The following is a 19,681-nucleotide window of genomic DNA, read 5'->3' as shown; positions in this document are numbered from 1 at the left end:
TGTTGTTACGGATATATTATACCTTATTCTTGACAACGCCGCTTCTGCTTCTCGTGAAAATCCGGTGCACGCGATAGGTCTTGGTGAACATCGATCCGAAAGCCAGAGAAAAGCCGGCAGACAATAGGTACACCCTCGCCTGGAACGATACAACGAGTAGCACTAAATATAACGTTCGTCTAAAGTTCAGTGATTCTACAGGGTGTTAAAAGAAAAAGATTCGAGAGCTACAACGTAGATAATACCAGCTAAAACGAGCGAAAAATTCTTTGCCCTTTTAAAGTCATAAACAATTTTTCGTTTGTTTCAAAACGACTTGTTGGTTTTCGAGACAAAGTTGTTCTACGTGCAAAGGATAGAGTCGAGAAACCGAGTGGAAAGCGAACGTGCGAAACATCAATCTTGACCGTACGTAGTAACTCGCTAACAAAGATATAAATGTAACGCGTGGTGATCTACGTTAAAGTTACAACCGAAGTTTCTCAACATGGCAATCTAATAAATCCCAGTTGTTTCGTACGCGGTAATTAAACGACCAAACGATAATCAATGAGTTCTCGTAAGTGGAGGATTAATACTCACGGTGCACACTGTAGGATAATAGTCGTTGCTATCCGGAAGCGTGGCGTGATCCAAACCCAGAAGTATAACCGCACCATAGACCAGACCACAACCGACAGCGGCCATATTGTTCAGTCTAGGGCTTGAAAGCTTTATGCTCCTGTCAGTCATGGCGAACAGAACGATTTGTACGCGTCGTACAAGATGAACCAGTTAAACGAAGACAGGACTAAATCAGAGCAATCTTCGAAGCTGCGTTTAACGTTTTATGAAATTATCGTGGAACTTACTTGTGTTTACGAAAGTGCAGATTGAAAGCCAGGAAGGCGAGTGCCAGAGTGACTCCGACACTGGCAAGACAGGTAACCGCGAGAAAAGCAGCTGGTGCCACGGTAACTACTCTTAACCTGTTCGAAAGAATAATAGCTATTTTCTAAAATACTTTCAAATTATAATAAACGTGGGAATAGTCGTCGTGGCGAACGTTACGAATGGCGGGGAAAGAAGTTGATAAAAAGTTTCTTCAGCCCTCCAATCTGGCCGAGAAAGACTAACTTTCCGTGTACTTATTTCCGGAGCTTTTTACCGAGCGAAATTTCATAACGGTTTCGTGCGAAATATAATAGAATAACGATGTAATAAGATCGCGTTAATGTAGTAGGTTTTAATAGAGAAACTTTCAAGTATATTTTTATCGCGTACTTGTGCACCGTGTCAGGAGGATCCCATATTTGATACGAGGCTCTTTAAGCCATTTTTATACGAATTATCAACGAAATCGAATTTTACGCTGCCACGCGAAATCTCATCGTCGGTTAATCTTGCTAGGTCCTCGTTGCTTTTGAGACTCTTTGAACGCGTTATATTATAGTTTACCGTGCGCATAATACCGCTATTAGCGTGGAAAGCTGATAACGCGACTATAAATGATTACGCGGTTAGGCTCGGCATTCATCCTCAGTGAGTCGGAACGGATCGACTTGTCAGCCGTTTATTTCTTATTCATGGTTTAATTAAATTCGTACAGTACCATCGATTCGAATCGATACGATGAAAGCGATTGTGGATGTTACGTAGATACGTAATTGACCCATGACCAAAAAATGAGACGAAAATCGATACCGGCGAAGCGTGATAATTACACGAAGGTTGGTCAAATATAGAGTGAACCCATCGGAGTAACCAGTAGTCTGGGCTGAGCTAGGTCCCTCACTAACACCGGTACCAAAAATCTCTGCGTGACCTCGGAGTTGGTGATTTTTCATTCGGAGAAATTTCCGAGATAGTTAGACGCGCGTTGATTCCCACCTACTTATGTTAATGAGTGTAATATAGTACGTCGACGTACGTAAAATTTATGAGGAGGAAGTCATTTACATTTGATCGAATGTTAGAAATTTCAATAACGGAGCGTTCAGGAATGGAGCACAGCAATACGTACCGACAAACCCTTCGGGCCGCAGGAGGGTGTCCACCAGGCCACCTGGTTATCGCGCATCCTGGGCAATTCATTATCAGTTTGCCGTCTTCCGGGCTGAAAATCGCTATCCTTCTTATAACGTGACCTACAAGCGAAAGAAATTTAAGACACTCCACTCTTCGCTCGAGTGCAAATTGCTACTCGGCCAATTAAATTAAATCGTTTATCTCCATCTCGATAATATCGCGCTCGCCTTTGTCTCGTGCAAATTTTCATCTTGTCTCTTTCTTAAAACAACGTCATTCAAGATTTCAATTTCATGAGAAACGTGCACTTTAATTATTTTGATTTCACCGTTACCTCGATGAGTTTGTTTCGTGCCGCTAAGTCGACGAAACGAATCTAAAGCTTACGATAAGGCAGTAATAACTTTTCTAGTGTGCGAGAAAAGTACCAAGCCATTGAAATCCACAAACGAGACGATATTGGGATTTTTTCTCATCAGCTTAATGATAGTAGGCGGATAATGATACTCGCTTCGTACTACCGTTGGTTTTTCCATAGCCATTTCCCAGAACCGAAGGCAAAAGAGGCCGAGTAGATCGCTTTTTAAACTTTCTATTCACGAAAACAATACGTGCACTTGCTTCATGAATATTTCAGAGAATTACTCTTACCATCCTTGTTCTCGCGAAACTACTGCTTACTGTAACGAATTATTTTTTACTCGAAATTTATGCACGGTCTCGTTCTAGCTTTTGCACGTTTGCGAAACGCTCGATACTTATTTTCTTAAAAAACTCTATTTACCGTGGGAAATTGCTTTCAATTAAAAAGTAGTTCAGCGTGCACCGCGTTACGCGAGGGAATTCTAATCGTTGGAAAACATTTTCGTTATTTCGTAGCACGATACGAATTTAACATCTCTGTTCCCATACTATTTAAAATGTTCTTTTATAGAACAAGGGTTAATTTTTAAGGCACTCCAGTACCACGTAATCTTTTCTTCCCGCCGCTACCATCAAAGTTTTCAACAGCACTCGTTTAATTACCTCGTTTTTAAGGGCGATAATTAAGAAGAGTTATAGAGCGATTCAAATTTCATCGCACTTTTTGAATATTTTTTTTAACACCCCCAACCAGGACGCTTTGGTGCTTGTTTTATGGTTAATTAGCGATCACTTATTCTTCAATACCCATCAACGTTCCTTTCTCTTTCATTAACGCGACGCTTTGAAATAAAGGGGTGTCCGTAATCTAGGTTTCACTATTTTTACTCGCTGTGCCCGTTAAACGAACCGAGTAAATTTCGCTTTCGGCAAGATAGATAGTCTCTTCGCTTTCATAATTTCGAACAGTTTCAAACCGCAACACAACTTGCACCTTATTTCTTGTCAGTTACGCGATGCCGTTAACGATACATCCGTCTATTTAAGATTGATTTTTTCTCCAAGGTAACGGACATTCGCAATTTATGTTTCTCGACCGAACCCTCTCTTTACGACCATTCAAAGAGTTTGTTTTCCGTTATCGTTCGCGAAGAAACGAAGCAATTAGTACGGAAGATTGTTTCGACTCGAGAGAATGAAATTATCGGACGTTGCGGTACCATTCATCATTGTCTGGAATACTTGATCGAGTTTACAATGCGAGCAAAATGGGACACCGTTGTTTTCCAGCTCTTCGTTTATTCATTTTGCTTTGTTGCGGATTTTCGACCGATTTTCTTAGGCACATCTTTCCTGCGGTCAAACATGTTGCGGTATTTGGTCAGTCACTTATTTTAGTGGAACTGGCTGTACTTGGCTTTTTGAAGTAGAAACGGCGATGCGTAATCAGCCACAAAATAAAATATGCATTACAAGTTCGAATGAAATTCGTGTCGTTGCAAACCTCAACGTGTGTGATAGAAAAAGCGGAAAGTTAATATTAATTGGCGTGTCGTAGATATACCGACAGAGCAGAGTGATTCATAGCACGCTACATTGAACAGAGGATTTATTGTTGGCGGGTGTTGCACAGTCGACAGACGAACATTTCTACAGCATATTTAATGGCTCCTGCGAGCGGAATTCAGCGCGGGTAAGAGAACTTCCTCCCTAATCCAACTTTTTTCGAGAACAGAATTAATCAGGACGTGAGCGGAAGCAGAACAAACACTATTAAACTTGTGACTTTGGACTTCCTGCCAATCTTCATTTGCGACATAATAAGATTTCAGGAAGTTGGCGAGGATAGTTGCGATGTTCGCGAAAAGAATATTTACGGTATTAGGACGTCGAGGTACAACTCGTTTATACCATCTTTTATAAATCTTTTTCCTTTTTGTTAATACGTTCGTTCAGTTTCCAACGAGGTTTAGAAACGAAGATAACCGAGTAACTTTCAGGGCGTACGTCACGAGGTTAAAGCAGACAAATCCCGGTATTTTTCTTGAGAACGAAAAGCTCCCAACGCAACGGTAGAAGGACGTAAAATTGCTGTTCACGAATCGACATGCCGCGACCGTAAAAACGAAGATCAGAGTATTTTGTTCGGTTCTCCCGTCGAGATTATGCTTTAAAGTTAAATCCAAAGCCAGTGCCAATGTGACCGTTATCCGCTACAGGATTTGATGGATTACAACCGCGGAGCCTTGACTGTCGACCGGCTAGATGGATGAAAGAGCGTGGAAAAGGTAAACCGGAATAAAAAAAAGGAATACAGGACAACGGTAACGGAAACCAGAGGTAAAGAAGCAAACGGTTGATGGTGTCCAATTTGCCCGACCAAGGCGAGAGTTCTTTGTGTTCGACTAACGTTGACGGAAATTCGTGCCAGTTCGTTGACTCTATCAGAAATCGATGCTCGAAGGGTTGGTCAGAAAAAGGAGTTCTTCTTCATAACTCGCGCAAGGTAAACGATCCGAACCATCAACGATCGCTCGAACACGTTTCATCCACGAGCGGTGAGAATCGCGTGAAAATGGCTGGAAAATCGGTCGATTTCTAACGCTTCTTCGGGGAGCGTGTATAGAGAGGGAGAACGCTGTAACTTCGAGTTCCGTAAAAACGTTTCGCTGGGAAACGAAGATCTTTCGACCCCTCCGATACGAGTACACGCTGAAGAAACAAAGGTTCTCCCAACGGGACGATCAAGAGCAACCGGATAAAGAGCTTGAAAGGTTGTTCTTATAAAAACGTCGAGGAAATTGCGGGATTCGGGCACTTTTCAGGTTCTTTAACGCTCGAGATACAGGTGCGGCGGATGCGAAAGCTTTTAACCCTTTCGTTGCGAACAACGTATATGCCGGTAATTGAAAATCAGCAACTAGCGGAGGGGAATTTATATGCGTATAAGAATACTGTGGTATAAATAACGAATGGTTTAGATGGCTGTAATATATTTGTAGACATTAGCCGAGCGAAGAGAGAAAGAATACGAAAGATTTAAATCCGTTTCCGATCGTCGGAATATTTTTCTTTCTACGAATCGTGATGCGTGGCTTCGCGAACTCTTATGAGCTGGGATCTACAGTTCGAAGACGGCAATTTTTCACGACCCAGTCGTTGATGCGTTATTTTCCTAAAGTTCCAAATTTCTTTTCGCGCTAATGGACGGTCAGAGGACTCGCAAGAAAGAGAATATCGTCGGAAGATTATAATCGAGTGAAAGATGTAGAGAAAGCGAAGCAAATTCTTTATGAAAGATAAAAAATCGTTTGGATCGTGACAGGAGAAGTGTCTCGTCGATAATACGCGAGGAACGATACTTGTAGTCGCGAGAGTACTCAAATTATGCGGTAACCCGGTTATTCGGTGGAAAATTCATTTCGCGAACGTCGTACGAGTGTAAACGGATTTCCGACAATTTACACGAGTAACATTTGTCGCGGCAGAATTTGTCGTAAAAAAAAGCGGACACGATATTCATTGGACGTGTTACGAGGCTGCCTCTTCGTTGGAACGACGATTAATACCGACTCGGGTGCAATACATTCCAGCTTCTCTTGTTTTCTATCTCCACTTTTTCTCGTTTCTCGGGCACGCTCCCTTTCGCTGCCGTTCGATTCCTGAGGGTCCTTCTCTCATTAATTATTCATCGACTTCTTACCGACATCCGCCAGGTAGAATGGCAAACATCTTTGGTCGTGTTCGCACGAAGCTCACGCCGATCTCGTTTCATGCTTTGGATCGTGGAGATCCGGCCAGTCCTGTGCGGTGGCGGGTACACAGAAAACCACCTTCCCGCTACACTATTCGAGTCTTATGGCTCTTTCGACTCGAGTTCCCACGCTGGAAGCTTTTCAACTCGTCGCCGCGGTAACCTTCGAAAAGCCTCTAACGCGAAAACTAATTAATTTATCGTTGAACTCGTTCCGACTAATTTGATACGGATTGATGGAACTCTTCTCCCATGTTATCATACGCGAGATAACTTCTCGATAGAACGACTCTCCGTTGAATTCGGTTCCAGCTTCGTCAAAATATCTGTGCATTCGACAAATTAAATTAAATTCGTATTAACTTTTCGAGCTCGGGCCACTAGATCAACCGTTCCCCGATATCCATCGAACACGTATTACGTGGATGACGAAAGTTTACAAATTTCTTTTAGAGAAGTTCTTAGTCCGAGAAGTTCTCCAAAGATATCGAGTTTTTCAAACTTTTCGTAATGAAATCTCGAATGGTCGAAATAACAGTTAAACCCTCGACGAATATGAAAATTATAAATTGCAAAGAAAATTTGCTTGGGATCGCGCTAAGCGAGTTAAGAATATCGATAACCGGTCAATCCATCACGGAACGTTTAAGCGTATCGATATCTTCTTCTCCAAGAGGCAATTTATTACCGCGAAACATTCATAGATCTTCCTCGGGTAATCTCTATCGTGAATCATTTCACGTAACCCGTGTTCTGCTTCTTGCAACAGCGCTAATTACGCTCTCACCCTATCGTAAACGCATATCGAATTCATGGCTAGGCAAGTACGCGGCTGCTTTGATTGTCTCATGTTTAGACAATCGGGACACGAGTCAGTATCGAGGCAGATCGAGTTTCTGGTCGAAAAGTCAAGACATCGGTAGTAATGGACGATGTTTTTTTAAAGGTTGCAATTTATTTTCTAGGAGTTAACCCGACGATTAAAAAGATTTGGGTCAATTTCAATTTTAATAATCCTGGTCTTGCTATACAGTAAATTTACAGTAATCGGTAATTATCAGAAGCGACTAGCAACGTTCTGTTTACCGGAAAAGTATCGAAGTGGGGGAAATCTATCGGCGAGGCCCATATAAACCCGACGAAACCGAGCAACCTATTTGACGAATCGCGTCTTTTCACTCGTGCAGAGAAATTACTTGTTCGTTTTCGCGTTTTTCACTCTCTCGCGGCATGTTCATCGGTCGCTCGCGCTCTCGTTATGAAAAAAACACTAAACTGGGGCGTCGAAGTGGAGCTACGAGTCAATGAGTACACGGTCTATTTGCATGGCACTTTGTGTCGCGGACCTGGACATAACCCAGGCCATTTTCTTTGAAATTTGTTTCGTAGTCGTTAAAGTGTTTGCACTACTATTCGGAAAAATAGGAGAGCAAACGATTTGTCTGAATTAAACAAATGATTCTGTGTGCCGAGCAATAGGGAAAGAATCAGAGCTTCCGGTCGAAGGTTAAACGACGCGTGAACCGAATGGAAATTCCTGGCGAACTTTATCCACTGATTTCCACGTGATTTTTCACGAAAGATCCGACCGTGATACTTACGCGCGACGAATATCAATTATTGTTCTCGATATTTTTCTACCTGAGGAGTTCCAGCAATCGAGCAGGAAATTATGAGAGATCGATATCGGGGAAATGATGCGCGAATAACAAGTGTTTCCAACGTACAATTTATCTAAAAGGAAAATATCGTGATTCTACTGTTGTTACGTGAAAGTTTAAAATAGTTAAGGAATTTTAATTGCTCCAATAAGAAAGAAAAGAAGTCAATTTACGAAGTAGACAGCCTTCCGAATCAGTGCACGTAGCGAACGCGTGTAACAAGACAACAATGACGGCAAACGGAGACACGAGTTAAACACAGGTTCACTTTCATGAACAATTCGAACGAACGTACGTAGCATGTTTAACACTGGAATACTCAGGCAGAAACGTTAGCCAGCCATACAGTTATCGCATCGACTGGAATCATATCGCTGGCCAAGCATTTAACAATGGAAGCCGTGTAAATGGGCTCATCCTTTCGTTTAAACGTGTCAGCTAACTGCGATACGAACGCATTTCTGATGCTGTGTCGTACAGACAACAGTCAGAAATTTAACAGACCGTGATTCACCAAATTTCTCATAGACGCGTTCTCTATTCTCTTACGTTCTCTTTTATTTTTCCGGTAATCATAATTACTCACCGTGCATCTGGTAAAAGGCCGTGATACCCACGCGATCTGCTCCATCGAACGAGACTGGCCCCTGCAACGAATAGATGCGTCGCATCAACGGACACGAAAGTACTTTATTATCGTATCCATCCACTGGTAATTAAATTATTTGGACTGTCACTGCAGTTTTCGACAAATGTATTTTTAATTCTCTTGGAAACTCGCGGTCAAGTAACAAAGTTCGAAATATGAAGAATCATCGTTCCACGGGGTAACGAGTTAGATACATAGATTTCGTAATTGACGTGTATTTTGATAGACGCGCTACGTGGAAAGCAGAAAACCAACCATTATTGCCACCGCGAGTGATCGATGAAAGAATTTGTTCGCAATGCGAAGGAAGGCTTATTAATCCTTCCTCCTTCATATATGTGTGTGCATCGTTGTTTTTAAATCAAATTGGTATTTCATAATCATTCGAACCTCAAGTTTTTCACACTCACCGAAACACCGATAAAACGTAGAAGCTTCAGCTGTTCCAGCAATCTCAACGCAATGTCTTTTCTGGTGTGCGTGTACTGGCTGAGGCTGGTGTTGTCCTTGTTCAAAAGGGCCTCGGTCCTCTCCAATCCGAGAGCTATGGCCCAAACGGCGTCGTACGTTTGAGCGGCAAACTTCGAAAGTGTCACGCCTCTTTTTGCCAATTCCGACGTGAACTTACTGCTCGTCTACGCACAGCAAAAAACCGGTGTTTTCATCGAGTTAAAAGCAAGCGAAAAATTATACGTTGCTACGCGCTCGACCGCGTTTACGCTCGAGGACGTTTTCATTTCTTTCCGTGATGCGACGTAACGCGGGTTCGTATAATTCCTTGAAAACGCGCAACATTTCTTTGCCGTTCCGGCTCGATAAAGGTTTCGAGTTGGAGGATTAAATAAAAAGTACAGTCGCAATCTTTGTACTTTCGTGTTTGGCCATTAAGTCTTTTTGTTACTTTCTCTCCGCTAGGAAATATCAATTTATCGGATCGTAACGCGACGCGAGAAAATAATGACTATAAGGGATGATAATTTCGAAAATTGTGAGCGAAGTAAGTTTTAAAATTTATCGCGACCGGGAAGTTTTAATAATGGAAAAGCACATTTTTCCTTGGAATGACGGACCATTTGCGCCATCAACAATATTGCACGAATGATAAACGCGAAATTTTATTTCCTATCGTTCGAGCGGTGCGCGGTTAATCTGTAGTCTCTATGGAAATTCGAATTTCAGTATCTCGTATATTTTTGATTAAATCCATTAGCTAATGCTAGCCGCGCATCCGATGGTTATGCGCGCAATCGTTTTCACGAATTTTCCGTGAAACTATGCGCTGCCTCGTATCGTATCGGTTTTCGAAAACGAAGATATTCAGGTCGTGTCGAGGGTAAAATTTAACTTTTCCGTGCATCGTTTCTCAGAGTATGTAAAGAAGACGTTACACGTGCGCGTTCGCTTTTGATTCCGATATTCGCGGCAGAGAGAGTTGCATCGTACCACGAATTCCTATTTTCCCAAGCGTAAATATTTAGTATACTCGAATGCCTGTGGAATTATTCATGATATCGTTTGGAAAAATAAAAAAAAAATAAACAGTTTTGTCGTCGTAGTACGCGAACAGAACGGCGCTATCCCTCGTCGAAGGGGGACAGTGCGCAATGGCGAAAGAAACGGGAACAATTTAGCAGAAGATTTTACTCGAGTTTCGTTGAAGCAGGCTTCTTCTCCCTCGTGTAAACGTAATTAGCGACACGTGAGTCAGTCATTAGCAGGACTGCTCGAGCATGGAAAGTTCGATAGAAGGTAGTCGAGGGGCCATTATCACGCTTTGCTGCTGTATCGTTTCTCCGAGGCCTTTAATGGACCCCAAAAGAGGTCTGCCTGTATCTATTTATGCCACTGATAATGACACGTTTCTTCGTTAATTCTTCTTAGCTGCGCGTCGTTCGGATCATTACTCAAAAAACTTACCTCGGATGGATACTACCCCTTTCGCTTTAAGCGACATTCAGAATCGACAATTAACCCATATTCGTGTGACGCGAATTTCCATAAGAACCTGTCACTTCAACGAGAGCGATCTTAACTAGAAATAATTGTACCGAGGTGACAGGTAGTAGAAACAATGATACATAGTCAGACTCGAAATCTTTGATAATTTGAATTAACGTGGAACACGTGTAATTATGAAGTGCAACTCGAGACAGTATGGATCTTTTTTCTCCATTCTTCGTAAATTTTCAATTCAGGATTAAAGGTTTATCGCGAAAAGATTTAGGAAAAAGGAAATACTTACCAGCCCGGAGGAACTGATCTCATTTCCTAAGGCGGATCCGTGGCTCTTGACGATGATCAAACCATCCAGAGTTTGCGATAGCTGCGACGGTGTACATTCCTCTGGTCCAGAGTGCCACCAGTTACCAGCCATTCCTGATAGGTCGATCGTGTCACCTGGCAAAATCCATGCGTAGTCGCCCCCGTGCATTCCCAGCTTCCAGGCCTATCGGAACATGTGCAGTGCCAACAATTCATAAAACATGCGACTAAAGAGAGAGTCTTCCATTTTGTTAGAAAGAAAAGCTCCGAGATAATTACCGTTCCCTTTTCTGTCTTTTTCTCTTTGTTCGCAATTCCGGCCAAATCCGTAGAAACAGATAAGGCAAGCTTTAGAATTGGCTGTTACTGGGAGGTTTGTGTTTTTCATGCTTTCTCGAATATACGGCTAATTCAGGCAAGTCTTTTATCTTAAACGGATGGATGGATCCACCGTGAATAGACGTTTTTACGGGATGTTACGAGGACGATGAAATTTTTTATTTAAAAAAATATGGAAGTTTTTAGTTTATTCGATTAGTGCAATATTTCATGGAGTATAGATTGTTTTAAAACACACCGTCTAACGAAATTTTCTGTCGTATCAAGTACAGCAAGAAATTAACGTGGTTTTTGATCACATTCTCACTGGTCGCGATACGTCCAACTTCAGAGATCGATCGGCGAGCGCGACTGTCAAGGAAAAAGTTAATGGTTTCGCTCGCATTGCCAGCCAAGGTAAAAAAAGAATGGTCGGGAATGCAATTCGCATCCGGAAGATCGAAGCAATGCGCGTCACGGTATGCCGGAAATATTTACGATGTTCGTGTTGGAAGGGTGGACGTTTGGTGTAATGAGAAATGACTTTGAGAAGAGGGTTGCTCTCGGACCCTTCGAGATGTCTTTGTAAAATATATCCCATCTCGTGTACCGTCCATCTTCGCTCTTCCTTTCCACCGTTTTTGACCTTGCCTTATTTCGCTCATTTCGCGACCACTCTCTACAAAGTACGTAATATGTCGGTATAATATCAGCCGAGAATTCAGTGTATATCTTAAGGTCTTATTCGCGACAGTTTACGTCTTTTATACGAGCCACCGTTATACCGTGTGTTGTATCGACACGCGTTACATCGTCACGCGTTGTATCATCACGCGTTACGTTATTGTACATGAAACAGTGCTTACGCGACCTTTTTACACTATTTACGCGTGCTGAATTCACCGCCGTAGTTACGTTCGCATATTATGGCTACGGAATGTTACGAAGCTAAAGTCACAAATGGAAGGGACGGTGATTCCGCGTGAGATCATAAGCGCGGAATAACATTTTCCCTCTGAACACTTTCGAGAAAATAAATATTAAAAATGTTTACGACGCGATTCCATTCACGGCATGCGCGAAGATGGAAGATACAAAAGCAAGATAAGTTTGTTTTCTAGTAGTTGTATTTTATCAATTTCACGAGCTATTGAATCGTGACACCCTGTGCGTACTTCGAATGCCGTTATACCGCGTTTTAGCAGTGTCATTTGTCAGTCAGGGCGGTAAGAAACGGATCGTCACGGTATCTTATCACGCGACGATCGCGAATGATGTATCACCCTTTCGAGACGATGCAGTTTTTGCGGGTAACCAGTAAAAACTTTTAACGCCATCTTCGGTAATCTATTTTCTCGCCGCTTCGGAAAACTTAGTCCTTTATCGACCTTTCTGGCTTTCATGGTAGTCGAGAAAACCAGTGCGCCGATTGAAAACTGAACGGTAGCTTTTGATGGTGCGTTATAGCATTATCTTTAAGTACGATACCGTTGCGCTGTCTCGGCGTTAAATATATTTTTGTAATTTCTTTATCTTAACATAGTGTGTATTACAGTTAGCTGGAGAGCAAGTACAAAGATCAACGATATTTATACGCTTTTTTATAGAAACGATTGCTCGTTACTTCCTATTGTTTATTATTCGTTAGTCAGGATCAAGCTATCCGAGGTTTTTCCTCTTTCTTGTTCACCGGTGCACAACGAAGCAAGCAACGCGGAAATGTTTCTGTCATAAATCAACCGAAAATGCAGATAACGTTTACGCGAAAGCGTTGATTCGTACCGTATCGTTTACAAACAACGGGCGCATTCTTTTGTTCCGTAACGCGACCGAATGAAATGTATCGTTGAACTACAATCGTCCTTTTAATCGCGATTAAACTCTCGAGAAAAATAATTATTAGTCGAACAGAAGCTGCAAACGCCTAGGGGTGTTTCAACGATGTACTCCAGATTCCATTAGGTCGGCAATTAAAATAGAAAAATTGCCACACACATGGTGAAAGTTGGTTGTATAATTAAACTGTTGCGTCTTCTTTCGCCGACACAAAAAAATACAACGTTCCATGGAACGTGATACAATTCTTTTTCAGTTTTAATAAACCTTTAACGATGCAATTGGAGAACGCATACGCGTATAAAAAAAAGTTGAAAACAAGCCGAAAATTTACATTTTTATACACGCTTTTTATCGCGTTTCTCTTCTCATCCGAGGAAATCAGGGCAAGTGTATATTGAAAGCTATACATGTATGTACGCGTACCGGCGAGGGAAGTAGTAAGGTAGGAATTTTTGGATTGCACTTTACGAGCGAATTTCCGAATTTAAGGTATCATTGATGTAATTCAAACCGAACCAAGCGTTAATCTAAGTTTGTTGCAAATGCAACGATATGACGTAAGCGCGCAAATATCACGAATGCGTTACAACTGTAATTTCATTTGGTATTTGCGGAAAATGTCGGGTGCGAAATACGCATTCCAGTTGCCCGAATGCGCAGAGTTTGAATTCTTGATGCATCTATGCGAAGAAGTTGTTTGTAGCGTTGGTTAGGATTAGAAACGGGTAAGTCACAAGTGATTAACGCTCCACAGTGAAGACGGGCAGGTATAGTCAGACACGTTCCACCTCTCGTTATTAAGGGTTCGATTAGCTGACGTTTAAATGCAAGCATGTTAAGTATCCAGCGACTGTAAATAACCAGTGAACTATTTTACGAGTAACAACGATCGTCTCTCTCTTTTATCCCGTAAATTTGTTCAAGACATCCCTGATGCAAAAAATTCAGTGAATTGCAGGAAAAATCAAGCAAGAACATATCTATCGCTTTGATGTCGCGTTATTATTCCAGCATCGAATTTACATTTTTATCGGTAAACTGGTCAAACACTTGGAAGTTGTCGGGTAAACAATCTGTTGAGAGACCGTTCGAAAGGACCGGTCTCGAAAACATAAAGCCAGCGAGAGGATAATAGCAACGAGAAGCGTACGTGTGTGTTTGTGGTTGACAGAGAGAGAGCGAGGGGGTTGAAACTAAGGGAGAGAAGGAGAGAGGGAGAGAGAAAGCGAGAAATTGCGTCCTACTTTGACACAATGTTCATTATTCGCTTAGCAGAGCACAGGCTGTGACCATGTGTTTGCGTTTCATCGATTTTCCAGAGAAAATCGAGGCGTAGTGTCCTTCGCGATGGACGAATTTCAATTCGTCGATTAGAATGTAATCGAACTGTGGAAAACGTATCAGCGCTAAAGCTTTTCGCTGTTGATAACGAAAAGCAATGTCCTTTACGATTTTTAATATCGCGCGAATAACGCTGGAAGGTGTAATTTTTGGGAAAATTACAGTTTTACGAGAAAGGGTTGTGAAAAATTCGTAATTGAACTGTTGGCGAGTGTGCGAGCAAACGCTCGTAAACGTGCGGCACACCAGGTGCGAATGGTGGACTGTTTTATTCTTGGGTGGTTTGAAAGGAATTGCTGATCTAGCGTGTTTTTCAGGAAACGACGGCAATGGGGAAACAAAAATATCGAGGAAACCTCGATGCAACGACCACGTATTTTTCTACGTTTAGTAAACCTCCCGATAGAGTGTTTTCGCGCGAGTTCGTTAAAACGATGACCGACGCGGTATCAAATACCTGACTAGAGAATAATTTTCGGATTTTTTCCATAGAACGTCCATGCAGAGATGAAAGTTTTAAACGAATTCTAGATAGGATTTGCATAAAGTTGAAGCTTACGCGCGTTGCTTTTGAAATAAAATGATGTTACTGTCGTTTCCGCATGTTGTTTCTTGTATATTACAAACTAAAGATACGTGACTAGCTTGTTTAAAGTTATATTTCCGAGGCGCAAAACATAATTTCGATGAACATAAATTCCCAGAAGTAGGGTGAAGGATGCTATGAATTATCATATAACTCTATTTTGCCACATGCTTTTTGTTTCCACCAGTGAATTATTGATCATAATGTATTACCCTCGGTAGATAAACTGAATTCTCGGTACAAATTAAAACGCGAAAACAAGTATTTGACTCGAGCCATTAACATGTCAGGTCGAACTTTGAAAAATATTGAAACTTGCCGCGTTCATCGATGGTCCCATAAATTCAAGTTTATGTCGCAAAAATAAAAGAACATTTTCGAATTTATACAAGTTTTTGCAGCGAACTCACCTCGCAGAAAACGCGTGGCGCCAGACGCGGTGAGAAACTCCCGATGATGATTCTCGTGTCCAACTCCTGCAACCAAATAAAACTACGTTTCAGCGGGGCCGATACTCCTCCTCTTTTCAAGCGTTACTGCTTTCATGTAGCTTCATCAAATTATAGTCTACCGAGTAATTAGTTATGAAGTATAATTAAAGGGATACACGATGCACCATGACTAATTACATTTTCTTTCTTTGGCATGGCCTAACGAACTCTAATGCACGTTAAATACTTGTTCAAGGCACTCTCTTCCGATCTTAACGCTGATTGATAACCTAACTTCTCCCCAGCTTTTTCTTAAACTCTAGATTGCCTTTGAATTCTCACAAAACTTCCGCTAACGACTCCACATGGATCATTTCAGATTGCTATCGATTTTGCTGATTTTATTTCAATATTCGTTCGAAACTATCGGTATTAATTGAGATGGAAAATGAAATTATTTAATCGAGTTAATCGCTCGCGGAGAAATTCCTTGCTCGAAATCTTACAACTGTTTCATTTACTCGAGAAAAGGGAGAGCAGTTTATCGGGCAAGATTCTCAAAGAAGGTGTAACCGTGGGAATAAGTAGTGTCTGTGTACGAGTTACGCCACAAATGTCTTGCAAAGATGGTTGGGAAGAAATTCAATGAAGCTTAAGTAGAAGCGTGTCATACTTTCAAACTTCGCAGCTGTTCCTTGTAGTCGTTTTCCGCGAACGTGATGGTAGCGGTGCACGTGATATTCGCCTGCTCCAGTTCTGTGACCAGATCGTTCACAGCCTGAAACGCAAAGACAGACAGGTGACGTTGATGCGTTGAAACGGACATAATTCAAGTTTATCCGTTACGTGTTTAGCGTACAAGTTATCTCGCGAAACTTTGTTACGTAATCAGGATTCTTCTTTCGAGTACTTTTCTAAGGTACGCATCGACGTGCTCGGTTGTAAAAAGTTTCAAATCTGATCTTTAAGGGTAAAGGGCAGCCGTTATAAAGTCTCCGAGAAAGTCAGAGGTCAAAGAAATTTGTAACTTCAAAAATTTAGCATTCGAAAAACTTTGACCTTTCGGAATGAATAAGATTTTCCGCGAATCGAGTTTGCAGATATTTACGACCATAAAGAGGTTCTTGGCATAATTAGGTTGGCAAATGTAATAATTCTCGTAACCGTAAATGCATGAAACATGCGTGAGCTTACCAGAGAATACATGTCACCGGTCTGCGAAAGGGCCGTGACCGTGTCCCATCCGAAATGCTTGATCAACGCTATCCTGGCAGAGTTGTGGCTCGAATCCGGTGCCACGGTTCGCAGGAACAATGGGAACTCGGTGGAATCCGACAGCGCAGGTGCGGTGGATCCAAAGGAAACTTGAATCACGTTCCAATAGGGCACGATCTTGGCCAAGGTTTCCGTGACCTCGGAACAGGCGGTACCCAGCAACAGAGGTATCAGATCGTTCTTCTCCGCCGAGTACAGAGCGTGGAAGAATCTATCAACCGCCACTCCCGGATCGCACTACGAACAGATGTACCAAATTTACTCGAAACGAGTATTCTGACACACCTTTTCACCCAATTAAATTTACAAGAAATCTCTTTAACAATATAGAAAAGATTCTCTATGGAAATTTAAGAGCACACGATGTGGCACTTAAAGCGTTAAACGTATCCGGAACGACGGCGATACAAGTCGAAAAAATTTGGAGTCGAGTTCACGCGAAAACGTTACGTTACCATTACGTGGCTATTATGTCGTTGGAGAAACACGAAATCACGGTTTACGGAACGCCGCGACGACGGAATACCGTGATACAGAGTCCGCGAAGAGAACTCTCTCCGGAGAGTAAGACGTGCTTCGAGTAGAAAGTAAGCAATTATAAGGTAGCGTGTAACGAGAAGCAAAAAAAAAGGGAGGAATAAGATCACGAATACTTCTGCTAGATTTCTATGTGTTCGTCGGAAAGGTAAGGCGAGAGAAGACACGCTGAGCCTTAACGAGCAATTATTCAACGCGACTGGTGACTAGGGTGGACTCGAAAGCTTACACACAGCTTCGCTGTTCGTTCGAAACTCTACACCATGGCAATTTCAAGGAAAATACGGACTTTACGGTGAGACTTCGGCTTCCAGTATGTAAGCGACGAAAGAGAGGATGTAAAAGTAGGTTAAACGTACAGCTCGAGGTGTTCGGTGATCAATTTGTCTTCGATGACGAGAACGGACTGTTTTATTTGTTTAAAGTACACACGAGTATCGTGGAGCTGGCAGCTATTACCGAACAATCGGAAGGACCAGCAAAGGGGTTGATCTTTACGTTGGCTCGGTAACGCGACAGTTGAGGAAACTTTAGGAGAATAGAACGAATCCCATTTATCGGTATCTTCCGCATCTTGTTGCACTTTTATTCGATTTTAAAACGTTCCGATAGGACTTCGGGTTGACTTTCTCCTTGAAAAATCGGAACTTCGTTAATGACCGACCTAGCGAAGTGCTTTTTCAGCGAAACGAATCTTTGCTCGAGAACGTCTTCTTTCCTCGCGTCTCTGCATCGACGTTCGCCTTTATGATCAAAGCGACTAACATGATTGCTCGCACAACGAATCTGTTCGTCATGCATATCCATAACCTTGGCTGCGGTTTGAGTTTACACGAGACGTTTCGCTTGATTATATTCAATTTGACGGTGAATTTTAATTGTGCCAGTAAATGCTTCACATTTTCACGGTAGAGTCTCGTTATATTAATTACACGGACTTTCGTGTACATCGGTGAACCCATGAAAATTACTGTAATATCAAAGTTCGAGACGTTGCCATGTATTGTACCGCTAAACATTGCGTCATAAATTTTTGCGAGCCACAGTTTTTACAAATATTAGTTTTTACTAGAAAGAATGCGTCAAAGGAACCGAGGAAAGATTAAAATTACGAGCTCCACATAGCGATGTTAGGGGTATAGTCTCGAACTTTCCAACAGGAATTTACAACGGAGTTTAAACATCGGAGCAAAAGGGTCATAAGTTGGTGCTACGCTTTTACCTCGATCCCGTTATATGTATGCGCGAACACGCGACGAAAGTTTTGTAATGAAAAGCGAATCCGAGGAACAATACGCTTAATAGCAGTGAATTAAATGGTCCACATTTTTCACCCGAAATTGGACGTATTGATTCTCGATCGGAATGTCGCGCGTTCTTCTTTAATCTCCTTATTCGGATCAGTACGAACGTGATCGGACTTTTTATGGAATTCGCGATCTAAGGGAATTTCTAAAGCTGCTTTTCCACGTATCATCGATGAATTTCAAAGGTTTCCTATGAAATCAACGCGAATCGAGGAAAAATCTCACCATCCAAATAATTCCGTAGCAAATCGCTTCCAATCTCCTCGCCGTGTATTTTATTTTCGAACGTGTTCAATCGTGGTGCTTATCGCACAGAAAAATTTGTACAATTAACACGCGATCAAAAACCTACTCTAGAATTTGATGTTTGATCGAAGATTTAGTTCGACGGTCATTCAAAAGGGATGGAACATTGGTACCGATTTATGCAAGAACATTCGCCATCCGATGACTGCTTTTTCCCGAGATAACTAAAATCATGAGGTTTTATAAATGTTTGAACAACCCTGCGTGAAAGGTCGGATGTTATATGTCCCTGGGAAACAAACGATCTGTTTTATCGTGGCGCCAAAATGGGAATAAAATTTCATGGCTTCGATGGAATGGAATATCGGGCGAACACGACAAGAAAAAATGATGCGTGATCCGTTTTCTGCGAACGAGGATATCGTGTTGCGTTGCTGTTTCAGGATATGCAGCGTTACGTTTAGCAGTTTAACGAGGATGCGGTGTTGCTTAGTGAAATTTTAGGAGACCAGGGACTACGGAAGCCTAGAAAGATTTAAGAGGCTCTAGAGACACCCGACGAATAGAGAGCATGCATTACACATCGGTGACCGCCACTGGTTTATGACACACGCGTGATTGTCCTCCGTCGTGAGCGGAGAGTACGCAGTTAAGTAGTAACGCCCGATTATAGTCAGCCGTCAGGCAGCTCTTGGAATCCGAGAGTTTCGAGGAATCACTCGGTGTACGTGAATATAACCTTTCAGAGCACGAAGGGAGTGCATTGAATTATTAACGCCTTGTCTGCTGTAGAGGTCACCGGAGATTCCTTTTATTTCCTCATTATTTTCGACTAAACTATATTTGCAACAGTCAATGCATAGACGATGTTCTTCGGCTTGTCGCTTTACGGCAAAATAATTTTCTTCCACTTTTGTATTGCCTCTGAACTGAAGTTGTAGCACAAGCCACTGCGTCCAATGGCCACGTAACTGTTTCCATCTGTTTCTTCGGAATATATCAATTCGAAGAAAATTGAAGTGGACGCGAGCACCATGTTCTTTGCAAGAAAAAGAAAATTGCTATGCTGTTCAACCGGTTAGACTTTCATTGAATTTTTGATGAT

General features: G+C 42.0%; 1 protein-coding gene across 1 annotated transcript in view; it reads right to left on the bottom strand.

Moving 5' to 3' along the window:
• GABA-B-R3 (gamma-aminobutyric acid type B receptor subunit 3) overlaps nt 1-19,681 on the bottom strand; it is a 39,275-nt gene that overhangs the window by 7,099 nt on the left and 12,495 nt on the right. The window contains exons 3-12 of the mRNA XM_012292072.2: nt 16,406-16,723; nt 15,885-15,989; nt 15,191-15,256; nt 10,677-10,880; nt 8,845-9,069; nt 8,372-8,432; nt 2,003-2,126; nt 852-968; nt 583-721; nt 23-139 (exon numbers count right to left, since the gene is read on the bottom strand). Coding sequence (XP_012147462.2) covers nt 23-139; nt 583-721; nt 852-968; nt 2,003-2,126; nt 8,372-8,432; nt 8,845-9,069; nt 10,677-10,880; nt 15,191-15,256; nt 15,885-15,989; nt 16,406-16,723 — 1,476 coding nt within the window. The remainder of the gene's footprint in view (nt 1-22; nt 140-582; nt 722-851; nt 969-2,002; nt 2,127-8,371; nt 8,433-8,844; nt 9,070-10,676; nt 10,881-15,190; nt 15,257-15,884; nt 15,990-16,405; nt 16,724-19,681) is intronic.

This window comes from Megachile rotundata, chromosome 7, assembly GCF_050947335.1.
Source record: "Megachile rotundata isolate GNS110a chromosome 7, iyMegRotu1, whole genome shotgun sequence".
NCBI classification, from domain to species: Eukaryota; Metazoa; Arthropoda; class Insecta; order Hymenoptera; family Megachilidae; genus Megachile; species Megachile rotundata.
This window is presented reverse-complemented; position numbering and strand designations above follow the sequence as displayed.